Source organism: Rutidosis leptorrhynchoides, chromosome 9, assembly GCF_046630445.1.
Source record: "Rutidosis leptorrhynchoides isolate AG116_Rl617_1_P2 chromosome 9, CSIRO_AGI_Rlap_v1, whole genome shotgun sequence".
In the NCBI taxonomy this organism is placed as follows: Eukaryota; Viridiplantae; Streptophyta; class Magnoliopsida; order Asterales; family Asteraceae; genus Rutidosis; species Rutidosis leptorrhynchoides.
In genome coordinates, this window is record NC_092341.1 from 25,097,536 (window position 1) to 25,115,053 (window position 17,518).

A 17,518-nucleotide genomic window follows, 5' to 3' on the forward strand; every position below is an offset into this window, starting at 1 on the left:
ACAGTTGTGGGAGAGCACACAGACAGGGCTTGTGGCCCAGAAGGCACAGGGGCGGGAATAGTTCTAAAAAGTTCAGAAGGAGAGGAGTATACCTTCGCATTGCGTTTTAGCTTCCCTGTAACAAATAATGAAGTTGAGTATGAAGCATTACTATCTGGAATGCGTGTAGCAAAATACTTGGAAGTAAAAGAGTTGTCAGTATATGTTGATTCATAGTTGGTTGCAAATCAATTCAACAGAATATTCGAAGCATATGATGAGTCAATGCAAAAATATCTGAAGCTTGTGCAAGAACTTGCGGTAGACTTCGATGTATTCCAGATAATGCAGGTTTCAAGAACATTGAATAAAAAGGTAGATGCGCTTAGTAAGTTAGCCGCTTTAACATTCAGCCATTTCAAAAAAGAAATTTAGGTGGAAGAAGCAAAAGTTAAATCCATTGACACAGACAGCACATCTGCTGCAGTCGAGGAAGAAGAGCCAAGTTGGATGACACCGATAGTGGAATTTCTGAATACCGGAACATTGCCAATAGATTCAACGGAGGCAAGGAAAATTAAAATGAAAGCACCAATGTATTTTCTTGACAAAGGGGTCCTATATAGAAAATCTTTCTTGGGATCTCATTTGCGGTGCGTTAATCCAACCCAAGCAGAATCAATTACCCGGGAGGTGCACGAGGGAATGTGCACTTTGCATTCAGGACATAAAACAGTGACATCCAAGATAATGCGGCTTGGATACTATTGGCCGTCAATGTACAAGGATGCTGCGTAAATAATACGCAAATGTCGGTCATGTCAACTGCACGCTCCGGTAAGTAAAGCTCCGCGACATCCAATAATACCAGTTGCGTCTCCATGGCCATTCTGCAAATGGGTAATCGACATAGTGGGACCATTTCTCGTGGGACCAGGAGGCGTGAAGTTTTTGGTCGTAGATATAGATTACTTCACAAAGTGGGTAGAAGCCAAACAGCTCAAAACAATTTCGGGCAAACAGATCCGCAATTTTGTATGGAAAAACATCATTTATCGGTTCAGAATACCAAATGAAATTGTGAGTGATAATGGTACACAATTTGAAGGAAACCCATTCAGTGACTGGTTCCAAGAACTAAATATAAAACAAACATTAACATCAGTCGCGCACCCCCAGTAAAATGGCCAATGTGAAGTAACAAATCGAGATATCATATTAGGTATCAAGGAAAGGCTTGGGTTGTGCCGAAAGGGTTCGATAGATGAACTAAAAAACGTGTTATGGGTACACCGCACGACCCCAAAGGGCGCAACCAATGAAACACCTTTCAGCTTGGTGTACGGGTCCGAGGCAGTAATACATGCAGAGATAAATGTGCCAACCATGCACATATTATCCTTCGATGAAAGTAGCAATAATGACGAACTGCGTGAAAATCTTAATTTAGTTAAAGAGCGCAGGGAAATGGCGGCAATAAAAGAAGCAATCAACAATCAAAGAATCGCAAGCTACAATAATAAACACGTACAACCATTATCTTTCCAGTTGGATGATTTGGTGTGGCGAAAGAATGAAGAAAACAGAGCGGAGGATATGGGTAAACTTGGACCAAAATGGGAAGGACCATACAAGGTTATTGGTGTAAGCGATACATGGGCGTATCGGTTAGCAAGTTTAGATGGAAAAGCAATAAAACGCACCTGGCATGCACAAACACTCAAACGGTGCTACATATGAAAAACAACAGAGGGATTGATCACCCCAAACAACTGTTTGAATTTTTATTTTTTCATTGTAAACATGACAACTAAGTGTTGATCAAAAAAGATGTTTGAAATAAATTGAATCATTCAGTTTAATCCAATAACTTGTGTATTTTTACATTTGTTGATTGCATGCCCCTAAGCTGCACAGGGACATACTTCGAGTCTCAAGTGACATAATTTAGTTTGGTTACTAATACTATTTTTAATGGTGACAGAAGTAAAACATTGAATTGTTTCAAACGCTTGTACACCGCGCAAGACGGAGACTTTCACAGTCTAGACTATAAAATAAAAGTTTGGTTTACTTGTTTAAATAACCTGGACATTGGCGTGGCTGGAAGACTCTTGAATATAGACATTGGTTTGTCTATAATAGGAATAAATTACATTGGATTGTATATGCGTAAACACTTATAAATTTGTTTATAAAATTCTTGAGTATAAACATACAAGCATTAGTTTACTTCTTTTGTGTATAACATTGGATTATTAGCACAAGAATAAAAAGATCATGAAAAGATTGAGGGGTCGCTCCCATCATGAAGTCATGACATTTATTCTAAATTAGAGTTATGACATGCATAGAAATTGTAATGAATCGTTATATCCGCCATAATGATTTCATAAAATACAATAGTATAATTACAGATAACCAATAGATATATTCGATTATAATAGTTAAACCTACCAATTACAGTTGGGGCAAAATATAAAGTCTAAACGCTTAGCATAATAGTGTGACTTGTACAAAATATAAACTAGTATATATGCTAATAAAAATAAAAATAATAATAATAATACAAGGGGTGGCTTGGATGGAACGTTGCCCTACACTAAGGAGAATATGCCATCCTCGCACGCAGCGATCAGATGCATACCCTGCTTTAAACAGAAAAGGAAAATATGATATAGGGATGTGAAACCTTCGAACTGCAAGGCCCATCCCTCGCTCCCAAAAAATGGCTACCCGAAATGGACAAACAGCATCCACCTCTGGTAGTACAACAAGTTTAATTAAACTTGTCGTTCACAATCTGCTGGGCAGAAACACTAGCATCATTCACCAAATGATCCAGGCGGGGAATGGGTATCTGCTCCAGCAAGGCAAAGGCATGGTCACATATTTCTTTTGTGCCATCAGAAAGAAGCTCAGAAACTTTTGGAGGAATGGAAGGGGGTACATACATTTCCTGACAAATAACATCCCAGAACAAGGTGCGCTCATATGCACGAGCAACTACCATCGCTGCACCAAACCGCTACTCGACAGCTTTACAGTCAAGGGCGTGCTGCACAATTGTCGGTAAACTCTTTCAAAGAATTTCATACTCTGCCTTCATCGCATCATGTTTTGCGCCCCATGATTCCTGGGCAACAATCCAATCACTAAAAAAATGTCATTAAGAAAAGCAACGTGACTTTGTGCCTCCTTCAACTTTGCAGACAAAGATAAAATTTCGGACTCCATGAACTTCTTCTCAGCATTGTGTTGATCTTGAATTTATTGTCTCTTTAAGATCATAACATTAATGCGCTCCTCCGCTTGCACATGCGCGGTTACCGCAACCGCAAGTTGGGCAGAAAGCCTAGCATTGTCCTCTTCAAGCAAGCTTATCTTGGATGCATCTGTCGGTGATGTCGCCGGTAGATTCGCAAGTGCAGCCTATTTTTGGTGAAGCCGGTTAACATATTTGGCAAAATTGAACAATGTGGATTGAGCATCAACATACAGCTCTTCCGTAGGAGATAGATTAGCAAACTTCTGCACCAAATGCAAGGGTGCGAAAGATTGTAAGTAAGAAAATTGTTCGGCGAAAACTGTGGCTGGAACTTTCATAATCTCGTTGATTTTCAGAATCGACAGAGATGGATCAGAAGGATTCAGAAATGCACATTTTAAATACGGAGCATCGTGTGACACACCACTAGGACCTGAAAATAACGAAAAAGTGTTGTGAGAATTTACAGCCAAGTTTTAAAACAAGTCCAATGGTCACATAAATACCTTCATCAAATAGTCATTTATGACTAAATAAGCTCCTAACTTCATCAGTTTTGAAAAGTAAAGCTGTGGTTTTCGGTTGTGTAGCCGTATCGTTTGGGTGATTACCAGAGTCGATAATAGGAGTAGGTGCATACGATTCCATCTTCATCTACAAAATAAAATAATATTGTCAAAATATGAAGTTAATATGTAACTAAGGTTATGTCGTGGAATGCATAATAATATGAGCGTGGGGTAAATAGATTTTTACTATCACATAACTTGAAAAAAGGTTTTTTGGTAGAGAAGATGATAAGTTTGCAGATAGCTATAAACGGAAGAGATTAAGAAACAAAATAAGCCAAAAGGGTATTTATAGATAAAATATGTAGGTAAAAAATAACCGAGGCAGAATCACAACCGTATACGTGTGGTAATCTTAGGCTAAACACCTTGATAAGATGCTCGGTGCACATTAGTATTACCAGGCGGTTGCATAATTACAATCATTCCCTTTTCGGTAAACAGTGACAGTTGTCACCTCGGGTGCAGGAAATGCAGCCGAAAATACAGTTTAGTGACTGCACGCATACATTGCATTTAATGCTACAATAGTACCCGGTTACGCATATATATTAGAATAATCATATGCAGTGTCCGGTTACACTTAGAATCCAACTATGCATTCAAATATGAATAACAAGTATGTTGGTTTTGAGTATTAGTTTTTTCTTATTAAGTTCGACGTCATACACTTATTGTCATTGTATATAACATCAAACTGGGGGGACTTAATGATACGCATATCCGCATGACTATGCGGATTACGCATCCAAAGTCCTGACCCACATACTAATTACTATTTAAGACATGTGGTCTGGGTATAGTGGCACTCTATGCGCCTATACCAATAAATGTGAGTTTCGCATACTTGCATAAGGGTCCATCATATTCTAGAAGAATATATGACATAATTAATTCAGATTCTTCTCCTTAAATAACGTAAGTTAGTTAGGGAAGAGATCACACTTAATTAGGGATAAAATCTTAGTCAAACCCTAATTCATGAGCCTATAAATACAGAGCTCTCGAACCCTAAAAACATCAATCGTTACTGATACATAACATAGTATAAACATCATCGTACGAACAAGCTTCATACGATCATTCATGTAAAGACTTTCAGGTATGTTACAAACTATGATACCTTCACGTCTTTGGGTCACTCAACCTCGTATAATAGGTTATTGGTGGACTCTCAAATGGGCCACCCTGTCGGAATCTGTGATGACCCGGGAATTTCTGACCAAATTTAAACTTGAATCTTATTTAATTTCGATACGATAAGCAAAGTCTGCAATGTCGATGTTTCAAAAACTTTGAACTGTGTTCATGTAATCAATTACCCTTCGACTGTTCCCGATGATTCACGAACCATTGCTTGTAAATATGTGGATATATATATAAATATGTGTATATATAAATATATGTATAATATATATAATATCATGAACATTAATAAACTATTATATACATTTATTGTTATAAATAAATATGTAAATACATATGTGGATTTAAAAATAAATATAAGTATACATAATAACTTGAATTAATAAAATACAATTAAATTATTTGAATTGAAAATGTACAGTAATACAGAATAATGAAAATACTATTCAAAATGAACATAGGTATCTATGAGAATAATGATTAATTGATGATTATATATATATATTGTAGTATATATAAAATATAAAAAAATATTAAATATTCAATATAGGTATTTATATAATATATAATATGATGATTAGTAGATATTAAAAAATTAATAAATTATAATATTAATATTTTAAATTCAAATACTAAGATAAGATAGTTGTTATAGTAATATTGGTAGTATTTCAATATTAACCTCAAAATTAGTACCATATATATTATTATATATAGATATGGAAATTGTTATATATGAATGGTTATAGTATTAATAGGACTAATATCATGAATAATATTAATAATATTGTAATTAGTAACAAGAATATGACTTTAGTTATTATTTTGATATCATTAATATTATTATTATCTCTATTATTATTATTAGTATTTTATTAATAATATTAAAAGAATTATTATTATTATTAGATTCATATTTATTAATGATTAACATTAAATTTATAAACAAAAATATATAGAAAGATACAAAAGCAGTTGGACATCCATTTCAATTGCATTTTTTCCTGATTGACTGTTTATTCCTGTCGATTCCATATTTCTGTATAAAACAAACAACAATGTTGAAAATCTTTATCAAGCTTTTATTTTTTTTTTGTTTATGTCTGTTTTAGAAAAAAAAGGGACGAACCCTTTCAACTCTATAATTCAATCGATTTTATACATTGATTTAATAGAATTATTTTTCAAATTCTCCACCCTCAAAATCAAATTACAACTGTCAGTGATTTATTGTACTTTTTAATTAAAGCCTTTTTTTATACAGCACGACACCTTCGTTTTGACACCTTGAAATCCAAAGCTCGAATTCGAACCCCATATGAAAATCCATAAATACAGTTTTGTTAGGAATATATCGAGTGATCTTTCTACAAAATTTCATTTGCCAATTCATCGAATTGAGTTTCAATTTGGGAGTCAAAGTAAATTTTCAAAAAGTCAACAAATTCGTTCATGAAGATATTCGAAATTGTTTTGATATCTCCATTTAAATTGATGATTGAGAAAGTTTATAGGAACGAATTGAAACCTATTTCGTTTTATAATCCCTATCTAAAACGATCCTGAATTCAAAATCAATTTTTTTTTTGTTTAGTATTCACGACTGCACAGCAGTCAGGTTTTTTTTTATTTTCTATTAAAATCGAATGAGGTATCAATTAAATGTAGTTTGTGATTATGTTTTAAAGCTTAATATTTATTGTGTTGTGGAAACATTAGGTCCCTGATCGTCTGAATGAGAGTGTAGAAGATGGAAAGTGAACCAGGAAAATAATCAGGTTAAATATATTAAAGGTACCGATTAAATCAGAAAGATAGCAGCAGCGTGATGGTTTATGTGTGTGTCGGGGTAAAGGGAGGTCTCAGGTTCAAGACCCAGCATGGGCTGTCATTTTTTTTTTTGGGACTCATTTCACTTGAGGTAGACTTCAATTTTATGATTATTATAATTAATATTATTATTATTATTATTGTTATTATTATTATTATTATTATTATTATTATTATTATTATTGTTGTTGTTGTTGTTGTTGTTGTTGTTGTTGTTGTTGTTGTTGTTGTTGTTGTTGTTGTTGTTGTTGTTGTTGTTGTTGTTGTTGTTGTTGTTGTTGTTGTTGTTAATATTATTACTGATATTGTTAGTTATTGTTAATACTACTATTTTTATAATTATTAAAAGTATTATAATTAGTATTGATAACATAGTTACAAGTATTAGAACTATTATTATTAATATCACTACTAATATATGTATTATTATTAATAACATGTTTAGGATTATTATTATTATTAACATTATTAATATATCTATTATTATGAATTTTGTCATTTAAGTATTAGTTATCATTATCATTATTATTATTATATTTATTAACAACTAATATAAGTACTATCATTATTGTTATGTAAACGTAAATACTATGATTAATTATCATTTTGTTATTAAGTAACATCTTTATGTATTATTAATGTTGATATAAGTATTATTATGATTAGGCCTATTATTATAATTGTTATTATGAAAATAATACAAACTATTATTATTAGGATTAATATTAGTATTAGTATCATTGTAGAATTATTATTATTATTATTATTATTATTATTATTATTATTATTATTATTATTATTATTATTATTATTATTATTATTATTATTATTATTATTATTATTATTATTATTAATAAAATTATTATTATTAAGATTACCATTAATAATAAGATTGTTATAGTTATTATTATTAAGTATTATGTACTAATGTCAAAATTATTATTTTCACTACCATTATTATTAAATTATTCATTCTATTAAAAACTACTGATATTATCATTATTATGAGATTTATTATTGAAAACTACCATTAATATAGTTATTAATAGAACTATAAATAATATTATCATTTTTCTTAATATTAGTATTAACACTATTATTATTTCAAATATTACTTTAGTATTATTAAAGTACCGTTTTAACCAACAAATAATATATATATAAATATATAAATATATTTATTACATATAACATAACGAAACTTAATATTTTTATATAAAATGAATATAAGTTATTAATATAAAAATTGTATCACTAATAATAATATATATATCGTTGATCAACTACAAGTATATGTTTTAATATATATACAAATGATATAGGTTCGTGAATCCGAAGCCAACCCTGCATTGTTCAATATAGTCATATGTATTTTTACTACAAAATACATTAGGTGAGTTTCATTTGCCTTTTTACCCTTTATATTTTTGGGCTGAGAATACATGCGCAATTGTTATAAATGTTTTACGAAATAGACACAAGTAATCGAAACTACATTATATGGTTAAATGATCGAAGCCGAATATGCCCCTTTTTGCTTGGTAGCCTAAGAATTAGGGAACATCAATAATTTTGAGAATTAGTGCACGCCTAATTGACGCGAATCCTAAAGATAGATCTATTGGGCCTAACGAACCCCATCCAAAGTACCAGATGCTTTAGTACTTCGATATTGTTTTATCATGTTCGAAGGATTTCCCAGAATGATAGGGGATATTCTTATATGCATCTTGTTAATGTCGGTTACCAGGTGTTCAATCCAAATGAATGATATTTTTGTCTCTATGCATGGGACGTATATTTATGAGAACTGAAAATGAAAATCTTGTGGTATATTAAAATGATGGAAGTGATTATTTATGTTAAACTAATGAACTCACCAACCTTTTGGTTGACACTTTAAAGCATGTTTATTCTCAGGTATGAAAGAAATATTCCGCTGTACATTTGCTCATTTTAAAGATATTACTTGGAGTCATTCATGGCATATTTCAAAAGACGTTGCATTCGAGTCGTTGAGATCATCAAGATTATTATTAAGTCAATTATAGTTAGATATATTATGAAATGGTATGCATGCCGTCAACTTTCGTTGAAATGAAAGATTGTCTTTTCAAAAACGAATGCAATGTTTGTAAAATGTATCATATAGAGGTTAAGTACCTCGCGATGTAACCAACTGTTGTGAATCGTTTATAATCGATATGGACTTAGTCTGGATGGATTAGGATGGGTCTCTACAGTTGGTATCAGAGCGGTGGTCTTAGCGAACCAGGTCTTGCATTAGTGTGTCTAACTGATAGTTATTTAGATGCATTTAACGGTCTGGACTTTGACCGTGTCTGCATGTCAAAAGTTTTGCTTATCATTTCTTGTCGGAAATCACTTGCTTATCACTCTTAGTCTAGACACGTCTTACTACCTCTATTGCATAGACAGTGTATAGATAAATTCATATCTTAGCGTATATGCTATTGTAGACTTTGCCTGACAACTTCCGTAGATTCCTTCATAACTTATGGAATTTTAGTATTATATATGCATATGTAAATTATGTATTGTAGGGTACTAATCTACATGCTATAATCTATTTCTTATCGAAAATCCTACATCTGATCGTACGAGATGAATCCCTCAACCAGTTCGAATTCCTTGGATTCCAACAGCTATTCCGATATGGAGTTTCACCTAAGCTCCGAAAACAGTGTCACCAGAATGAATCAACCAATTCATCTGATGGGTTCGTATCCTACTAAATCAATGGAGACGAAAAGAATCCTTTCCACCAACCAACTTCACGTTTTAACGAAGTACCTGAAGCACCTACCGGCGAACCTATCTGAAACACCATTTTCTCTCTCATTTCTAGAGTATCTCGTCACGATTATATTCTATCCACAATTCTAAACCTTATTCATTCGCTCGTTCCTACCGACAATCATCCCGGAATAATGGAAGAAGTCAACGAGCTTCGCGCTCGAGTAATCAATTTGGAAAACGTGGTGCAAACCCTACCAGCTTCAACAACAGCACCGGCAATACCAGTACCACCACCAACAACATCCGCAGCACAAGCCTCAATACTACACACTTCAAACTCACAGTCGGTACCCCAAGCATGATCTCCGTTCTACGTATCGTTCTACATCATCTATCCTCGATCGACATGGCGATTATGTAATCTCTAAAGTTTTGGAGATTATTCCCTCTAGTTCCAACCGAAAATCAGATGAGATTAATATCATATTAACTCATAAATCCATGATTACATCTGAAGAAAATATATATGTACATATGTTTTCATAAAGATTGTAATTAAAAATTCTTTTGTACAAACTGTTAACGGTGGAAATATTTTAACGGGTAGGTAATACCCGAGGAATATTTAGATTTCACATTTATAAGTTACACTGTACATTCTTCGAATCTGATTCAATGGTCATTTACTATCCTACTCACATCCACAGCTATACGAATCCGTTCACCATAGAGTAACCATTTTCATTCAATTTCATAATTGGATTTTGACTTATCAAAATCCAACAAGTGGCATAATGAAGAAAACATTGGACAAAAATAAAATTTGTTAGAAACAAACAATTTAACTATGAGAAGAATTTTGTTAAGAATTCAACCTAACTGTTTCCAGCTAACTGTTCCTAGCTAACTGATTACATATATTTATCGCAATTTTAATTCTCGCAATTTTATTTAGCGTCATTTAATTTCTGTTATTTATTTTACGTACTTTAAATATCGAGACACATATACAAGGTTTTGACATATCATATATGCATCTATATATATTATTTGAAATAACCATAGACACTCTATATGCAGTAATGCTGGAGTTAGCTATACAGAGTTGAGGTTGATTCTACAATAATATATATAGTTTGAGTTGTGATCGAGTCTGAGACATGTACACGGGTCACGATACGTATTAATTAATTCGAATATTATATATTAAATTATATATGAATTATTGGACTGTTAACTGTGGATTATCGACTGTGGACTAATGACATTGGACAATTAAAATGAATTAAAATATTGATTATAATATATGAAACTAAATAATTCTTCAAGTTGCCACTTGATTTCATCTTAAACCTCGTTTGTATCTTGACGATTACAATCTGTGTTCAAACCTTTCATGATTCTTAAAAACACCTCAATCGAGAGGATGAATCAACCGAACTTCATCTACGAAAGAAAAGATTGATACATATATTTATGCACCTGAAAAACTATTGGAACCTTAGTAAACGTTTAACACGTATCTGTGCTAGCTCCTTTGGCATTGTTATTACCGAAAATCACTTTGCAACCCCTTTCCAAATTAGCCAATTTTGTCACAGCTTCAGCAAGTCAACTTCGACTTTTCATTCGGATTAACTTTATTATAACCTTGATATTTATGCGTGTTCTTTTATTGTTACCGGGAAACCTTTTATATTCCACCATATTACCAGCAGACGTACCAGCAACCTCGTTGCTTCTTGACTTAAATCTCTCTGATAAATCATTATATTTATTCATTGAAACATTATCATATACTCATCTGCATCTTGTAACGAGAACTGCCATACCAATTACCAGGAATCAGTAATCAGTACTTTAAAAACTCACAGCATATCTACATCAACAGTTATATGTATAACATTTATCTCTTAGAATTATGATCTTTCATTCTCAAATTCTAAAAAGCACTCAGTCTAAAAATCAATACTCTAAATGTTGAAAAAGCTGAATGAAGCAGCAGAAACCGTAGACAACCGTAAATGACCTTAATCATCAGAAGTTTGGTGATAAAGAATAGTATGTTGGAAAAGCTCAGAAAAGTTGGAACTGGAAAACGGATAGAGCTAACCACGAAGGAGACTAAGGACAAATACAAGGACCATACCCTATATTCAAAGAATCCAGGTAATTCTGGATCCATTGAAATCTTTAGAGAATATCTTACTCCATACTCATGTTAAAATCTTGCGGAAATTTTTTTTTCCATCAACCTTCGATCTTAGAAGTTCTAAAATATCGTCATAAATATCTTCGATATTTCTGAAGATATTTTCATAACTATCCTTATCTGAAATCAGTTATCTATTCACGTCATCTGTATTACACCATAAAGAAAACTGTCTAGTTTTTATATTCTGTAAACCTTCAAGTTTAAAATATGAATGTTATTGAAGTAGTGTTGGGAACTGATGCATGAGTTAGTATAATATAATGACACTTGATCAACGTGATTATATTACAGTAAGTCATGTTGAGTTTCTAAATGGAACGTGATGATTCACAGATTATAACGTCATCATGTGCCATGTTACATAACTCTTTCATTCTAACTTAACCTCCGAACATATCAAGAAAATATATTCTTGATAGTTCTATCCTCAGTTAATCTGGTAATTTGACAAATCAAATCGTGCTATTACATTCTTTCTTGTTTAGAACATTAAGTTCATTCGAAACTCCATACTTATGAATTGTGGACCATTACTCGCTTCACTAGAGGTCGACAAGAGAATAAAAAGGCAAAGAGCTTCGAAACATAAGGGAAGATATAAAACTTGACAACAACACAGAAATTACAAACCGTGTACATCAATGCGTATAGCCGTATAAAGACACGGGATAATTAGAAATACTATAACCCCAAGGTAATAATAGAAGTGAATAGATTCCTCCGGTGGTTAATGGAAAAGAAGAATGACAGATACGATAGTCAGAATAAGAACAAGGATCAGAACTGGATTAAGCATTTTCAAAATCTTTAGAAATATGAAATAAGAAAGAAAAGTATAGAATTGGTGAAAATAATGGAAACGGAAGAAGTTAAGTTATAATAGAAATATCCGACAGAGAAATCGAGATAGATGACTGCATTGAATTAAAGAGATTCTAATCTCCTTGAATCCCGAAGAATCGGATCTTATAGATTTCCAAGATTTCCTTTTAAATTCCTCGAATTCCGGAATTCAACCAAGACAACGTCAAAAGTTAAAACGAAACTTCATTTATTCATTTCACTCTTTTGTGATAGCTTCATTCGTGCTCTTCGAATAATCGAATTATTTTATATGTATTATTGAATAATGATAAAACTCTATTTATCAGCTCATATTCGTCAGAAAAACATATTATTTGTTAGCCATGACGACCTCACTCAAATTTCGGGACGAAATTTCTTTAACGGGTAGGTACTGTGATGACCCGGGAATTTTCGACCAAATATAAACTTGAATCTTATTTGATTTCGATGCGATAAGCAAAGTCTGTAATGTCGATGTTTCAAAAACTTTGAACTGTGTTCATGTAATCAATTACCCTTCGACTGTTCCCGATGATTCATGAACCATTGCTTGTAAATATGTGGATATATATATATAAATATGTGTATATATAAATATATGTATAATATATATAATATCATGAACATTAATAAACCATTATATACATTTATTGTTATAAATAAATATGTAAATACATATGTGGATTTAAAAATAAATATAAGTATACATAATAACTTGAATTAATAAAATACAATTAAATTATTTGAATTGAAAATGTACAGTAATACAGAATAATGAAAATACTATTCAAAATGAACATAGGTATCTATGTGAATAATGATTAATTGAAGATTATATATATATATATATATATATATATATATATATATATATATATATATATATATATATATATATATATATATATATATATATATATATATATATATATATATATATATATATATATATATATATATATATATATATATATTGTAGTATATATAAAATATAAAAAAATATTAAATATTCAATATAGGTATTCATATAATATATAATATGATTAGTAGATATTACAAAATTAATAAATTATAATATTAATATGTTAAATTCAAATACTATGATAACATAGTTGTTATAGTAATATTGGTAGTATTTCAATATTAACCTCAAAATTAGTACCATATATATTATTATATATAGATATGGAAATTGTTATATATGAATGGTTATAGTATTAATAGGAAAAATATCATGAATTATATTAATAATATTGTAATTAGTAACAAGAATATGACTTTAGTTATTATTTTGATATCATTAATATTATTATTATCTCTATTATTATTATTAGTATTTTATTAATAATATTAAAAGAATTATTATTATTAGATTCATATTTATTAATGATTAACATTAAATTTATAAACAAAAATATATAGATAGATACAAAAGCAGTTGGACATCCATTTCAATTGCATTTTTTTCCTGATTGACTGTTTATTCCCGTCGATTCCATATTTATGAATAAAACAAACAACAATGTTGAAAATCTTTATCAAGCTTTTATTTTTTTTGTTGTTTCTATCTGTTGTAGAAAAAAAAGGGACGAACCCTTTCAACTCTATAATTCAATCAATTTTATACATTGATTTTACAGAATTATTTTTCAACTTCTCCACCCTCAAAATCAAATTACAACTGTCAGTGATTTATTGTACTTATTAATTAAAGCCTTTTTTTTATACAGCACGACACCTTCGTTTTGACACCTTGAAATCCAAAGCTCGAATTTGAACCCCATATGAAAATCCATAAATACAGTTTTGTTAGGAATATATCGAGTGATCTTTCTGCAAAATTTCGTTTGCCAATTCATCGAATTGAGTTTCAATTTGGGAGTCAAAGTAAGTTTTCAAAAAGTCAACAAATTCGTTCATGAAGAAATTCTAAATCATTTTGATATCTTCATTTAAATTGATGATTGAGAAAGTTTATAAGAACGAATTGAAACCTATTTCATTTTATAATCCCTATCTAAAACGATCCTGAATTCAAAATCAATTTTTTTTGTTTAGTATTCACGACTGCATAGCAGTCAGGGTTTTTTTTTTTTTTCTATTAAAATCGAACGAGGTATCAATTAAATGTAGTTTGTGATTATGTTTTAAAGCTTAATATTTATTGTGTTGTGGAAAAATTCGATCCCTGGTCGTCTGAATGAGAGTGTAGAAGATGGAATGTGAACCAGGAAAATAATCAGGTTAAATATATTAAAGGTACCGATTAAATTAGAAAGATAGCAGCAGCGTGATGGTTTATGTGTGTGTCGGGGTAAAGGGAGGTCTCAGGTTCGAGACCCAGCATGGGCTGTCATTTTTTTTAGGACTCATTTCACTTGTGGTAGTCTTCAATTTTATGATTATTATAATTAATATTATTATTATAATTATTATTGTTATTATTATTATTATTATTATTATTATTATTATTATTATTATTATTATTATTATTATTATTATTATTATTATTATTATTATTATTATTATTATTATTGTTATTGTTGTTGTTGTTGTTGTTAATATTATTATTGATATTGTTAGTTATTGTTAATACTACTAGTATTATAATTATTAAAAGTATTATAATTAGTATTGATAACATAGTTACAAGTATTAGAACTATTATTATTAATATCACTACTAATATATGTATTATTATTAATAACATGTTTATGATTATGAATATTATTAACATTATTAATGTATCCATTATTATGAATTTTGTCATTTAAGTATTAGTTATCATTATCATTATTATTATTATATTTATTAACAACAAATATAAGTATTATCATTATTGTTATGTAAACGTAAATACTATGATTAATTATCATTTTGTTATTAAGTAACATCTTTATGTATTATTAATGTTGATATAAGTATTATTATGATTAGGCCTATTATTATAATTGTTATTATGAAAATAATACAAACTATTATTATTAGGATTAATATTAGTATTAGTATCATTGTAGAATCATTATTATTATTATTATTAATAAAATTATTATTATTAAGATTACCATTAATAATAAGATTGTTATAGTTATTATTATTAAGTATTATGTACTAATGTCAAAATTATTATTTTCACTACATTTATTATTATTAAATTATTCATTCTATTAAAAACTACTGATATTATCATTATTATGAGATTGATTATTGAAAACTACCATTAATATAGTTATTAATAGAACTATAAATAATATTATCATTTTTATTAATATTAGTATTAACACTATTATTATTTCAAATATAACTTTAGTATTATTAAAGTACCGTTTTAACTAACAAATAATATATATATAAATATATAAATATATCTATTACATATAACATAACGAAACTTAATATTTTTATATAAAATGAATATAAGTTATTAATATAAAAATTGTATCACTAATAATAATATATATATCGTTGTTCAACTAAAAGTATATGTTTTAATATATATACAAATGATATAGGTTCATGAATCCGAATCCAACCCTGCATTGTTCAATATAGTCATATGTATTTTTACTACAAAATACATTAGGTGAGTTTCATTTGCCTTTTTACCCTTTATATTTTTGGGCTGAGAATACATGCGCAATTTTTATAAATGTTTTATGAAATAGACACAAGTAATCGAAACTACATTATATGGTTGAATGATCGAAGCCGAATATGCCCCTTTTTGCTTGGTAGCCTAAGAATTAGGGAACATCACTAATTTTAAGAATTAGTGCACGCCTAATTGACGCGAATCCTAAAGATAGATCTATTGGGCCTAACGAACCCCATCCAAAGTACCAGATGCTTTAGTACTTCGATGTTGTTTTATCATGTCCGAAGGATTTCCCGAAATGATAGGGGATATTTTTATATGCATCTTGTTAATGTCGGTTACCAGGTGTTCAATCCATATGAATGATATTTTTGTCTCTATGCATGGGACGTATATTTATGAGAACTGAAAATGAAAATCTTGTGATCTATTAAAATGATGGAAGTGATTATTTATGTTAAACTAATGAACTCACCAACCTTTTGATTGACACTTTAAAGCATGTTTATTCTCAGGTATGAAAGAAATCTTCCGCTGTGCATTTGCTCATTTTAAAGATATTACTTGGATTCATTCATGACATATTTCAAAAGACGTTGCATTCGAGTCATTGAGATCATCAAGATTATTATTAAGTCAATTATAGTTAGATATATTATGAAATGGTATGCATGCCGTCAACTTTCGATGAAATGAAAGATTGTCTTTTCAAAAACGAATGCAATGTTTGTAAAATGTATCATATAGAGGTCAAGTACCTCGTGATGTAACCAGCTGTTGTGAATCGTTTATAATCGATATGGACTTCGTCCAGATGGATTAGGACGGGTCTCTACAGAATCGAAATGAAGTGACATTAGATTAAAAATTATATGCGCTATACATAATTACACTGTGAGTGAAATAATAGGCCCTAAAAGTATGTATACCATGCTAATCATGCATACACAAAAGTAATAATACGAAATATATTGAAAACGTTCAAAAAAAGAACATTAAAAATGAGTAAATGTCTTTTTTAGGCATCCTGACGATCTCGAATGGCAACACACATTTTGAGAGTCTTGATGTTAGGGTCCTTTAAGGGTGATCTGGAGAATTTTAGTAGAAACTGAAACCAAAGGTTATGCGCCGCCAAATGGTACAGCATTTGGCAGCGCATATTATTGATATAAATAGCGTGTTTAATGAAGTGACATTAGATTCAAAATTATATGCGTTATACATAATTACATTGTGAGTAAAATAATAGGCCTTAAAACAATATGTACCATGCTAGGCAGTGTTGAAAAAAATCCGTTTACTCCCCG

The 17,518-nt window shown here is 30.2% G+C and overlaps 1 protein-coding gene across 1 annotated transcript; it reads left to right on the forward strand.

The window, feature by feature from the left end:
• Positions 1-860: 860 nt before the first annotated feature.
• On the forward strand, positions 861-1,719 carry LOC139867851 (uncharacterized). The gene is made up of 2 exons (XM_071856199.1): positions 861-1,014; positions 1,202-1,719. The coding sequence occupies exons 1-2, from the start codon at positions 861-863 to the stop codon at positions 1,717-1,719; spliced, it is 672 nt and encodes a 223-aa protein (XP_071712300.1).
• The last annotated feature ends 15,799 nt before the right edge of the window (positions 1,720-17,518 follow it).

What these genes read in the sequence shown, in the direction of transcription:
- LOC139867851 (XM_071856199.1), top strand. Translation starts at nt 861, where the DNA reads ATGGCCATTCTGCAAATGGGTAATCGACATAGTGGGACCATTTCTCGT. An exon ending in GCAAACAGATCCGCAATTTT is followed by an intron (nt 1,015 to 1,201) that starts GTATGGAAAAAC and finishes ATATCATATTAG; the next exon opens with GTATCAAGGAAAGGCTTGGG.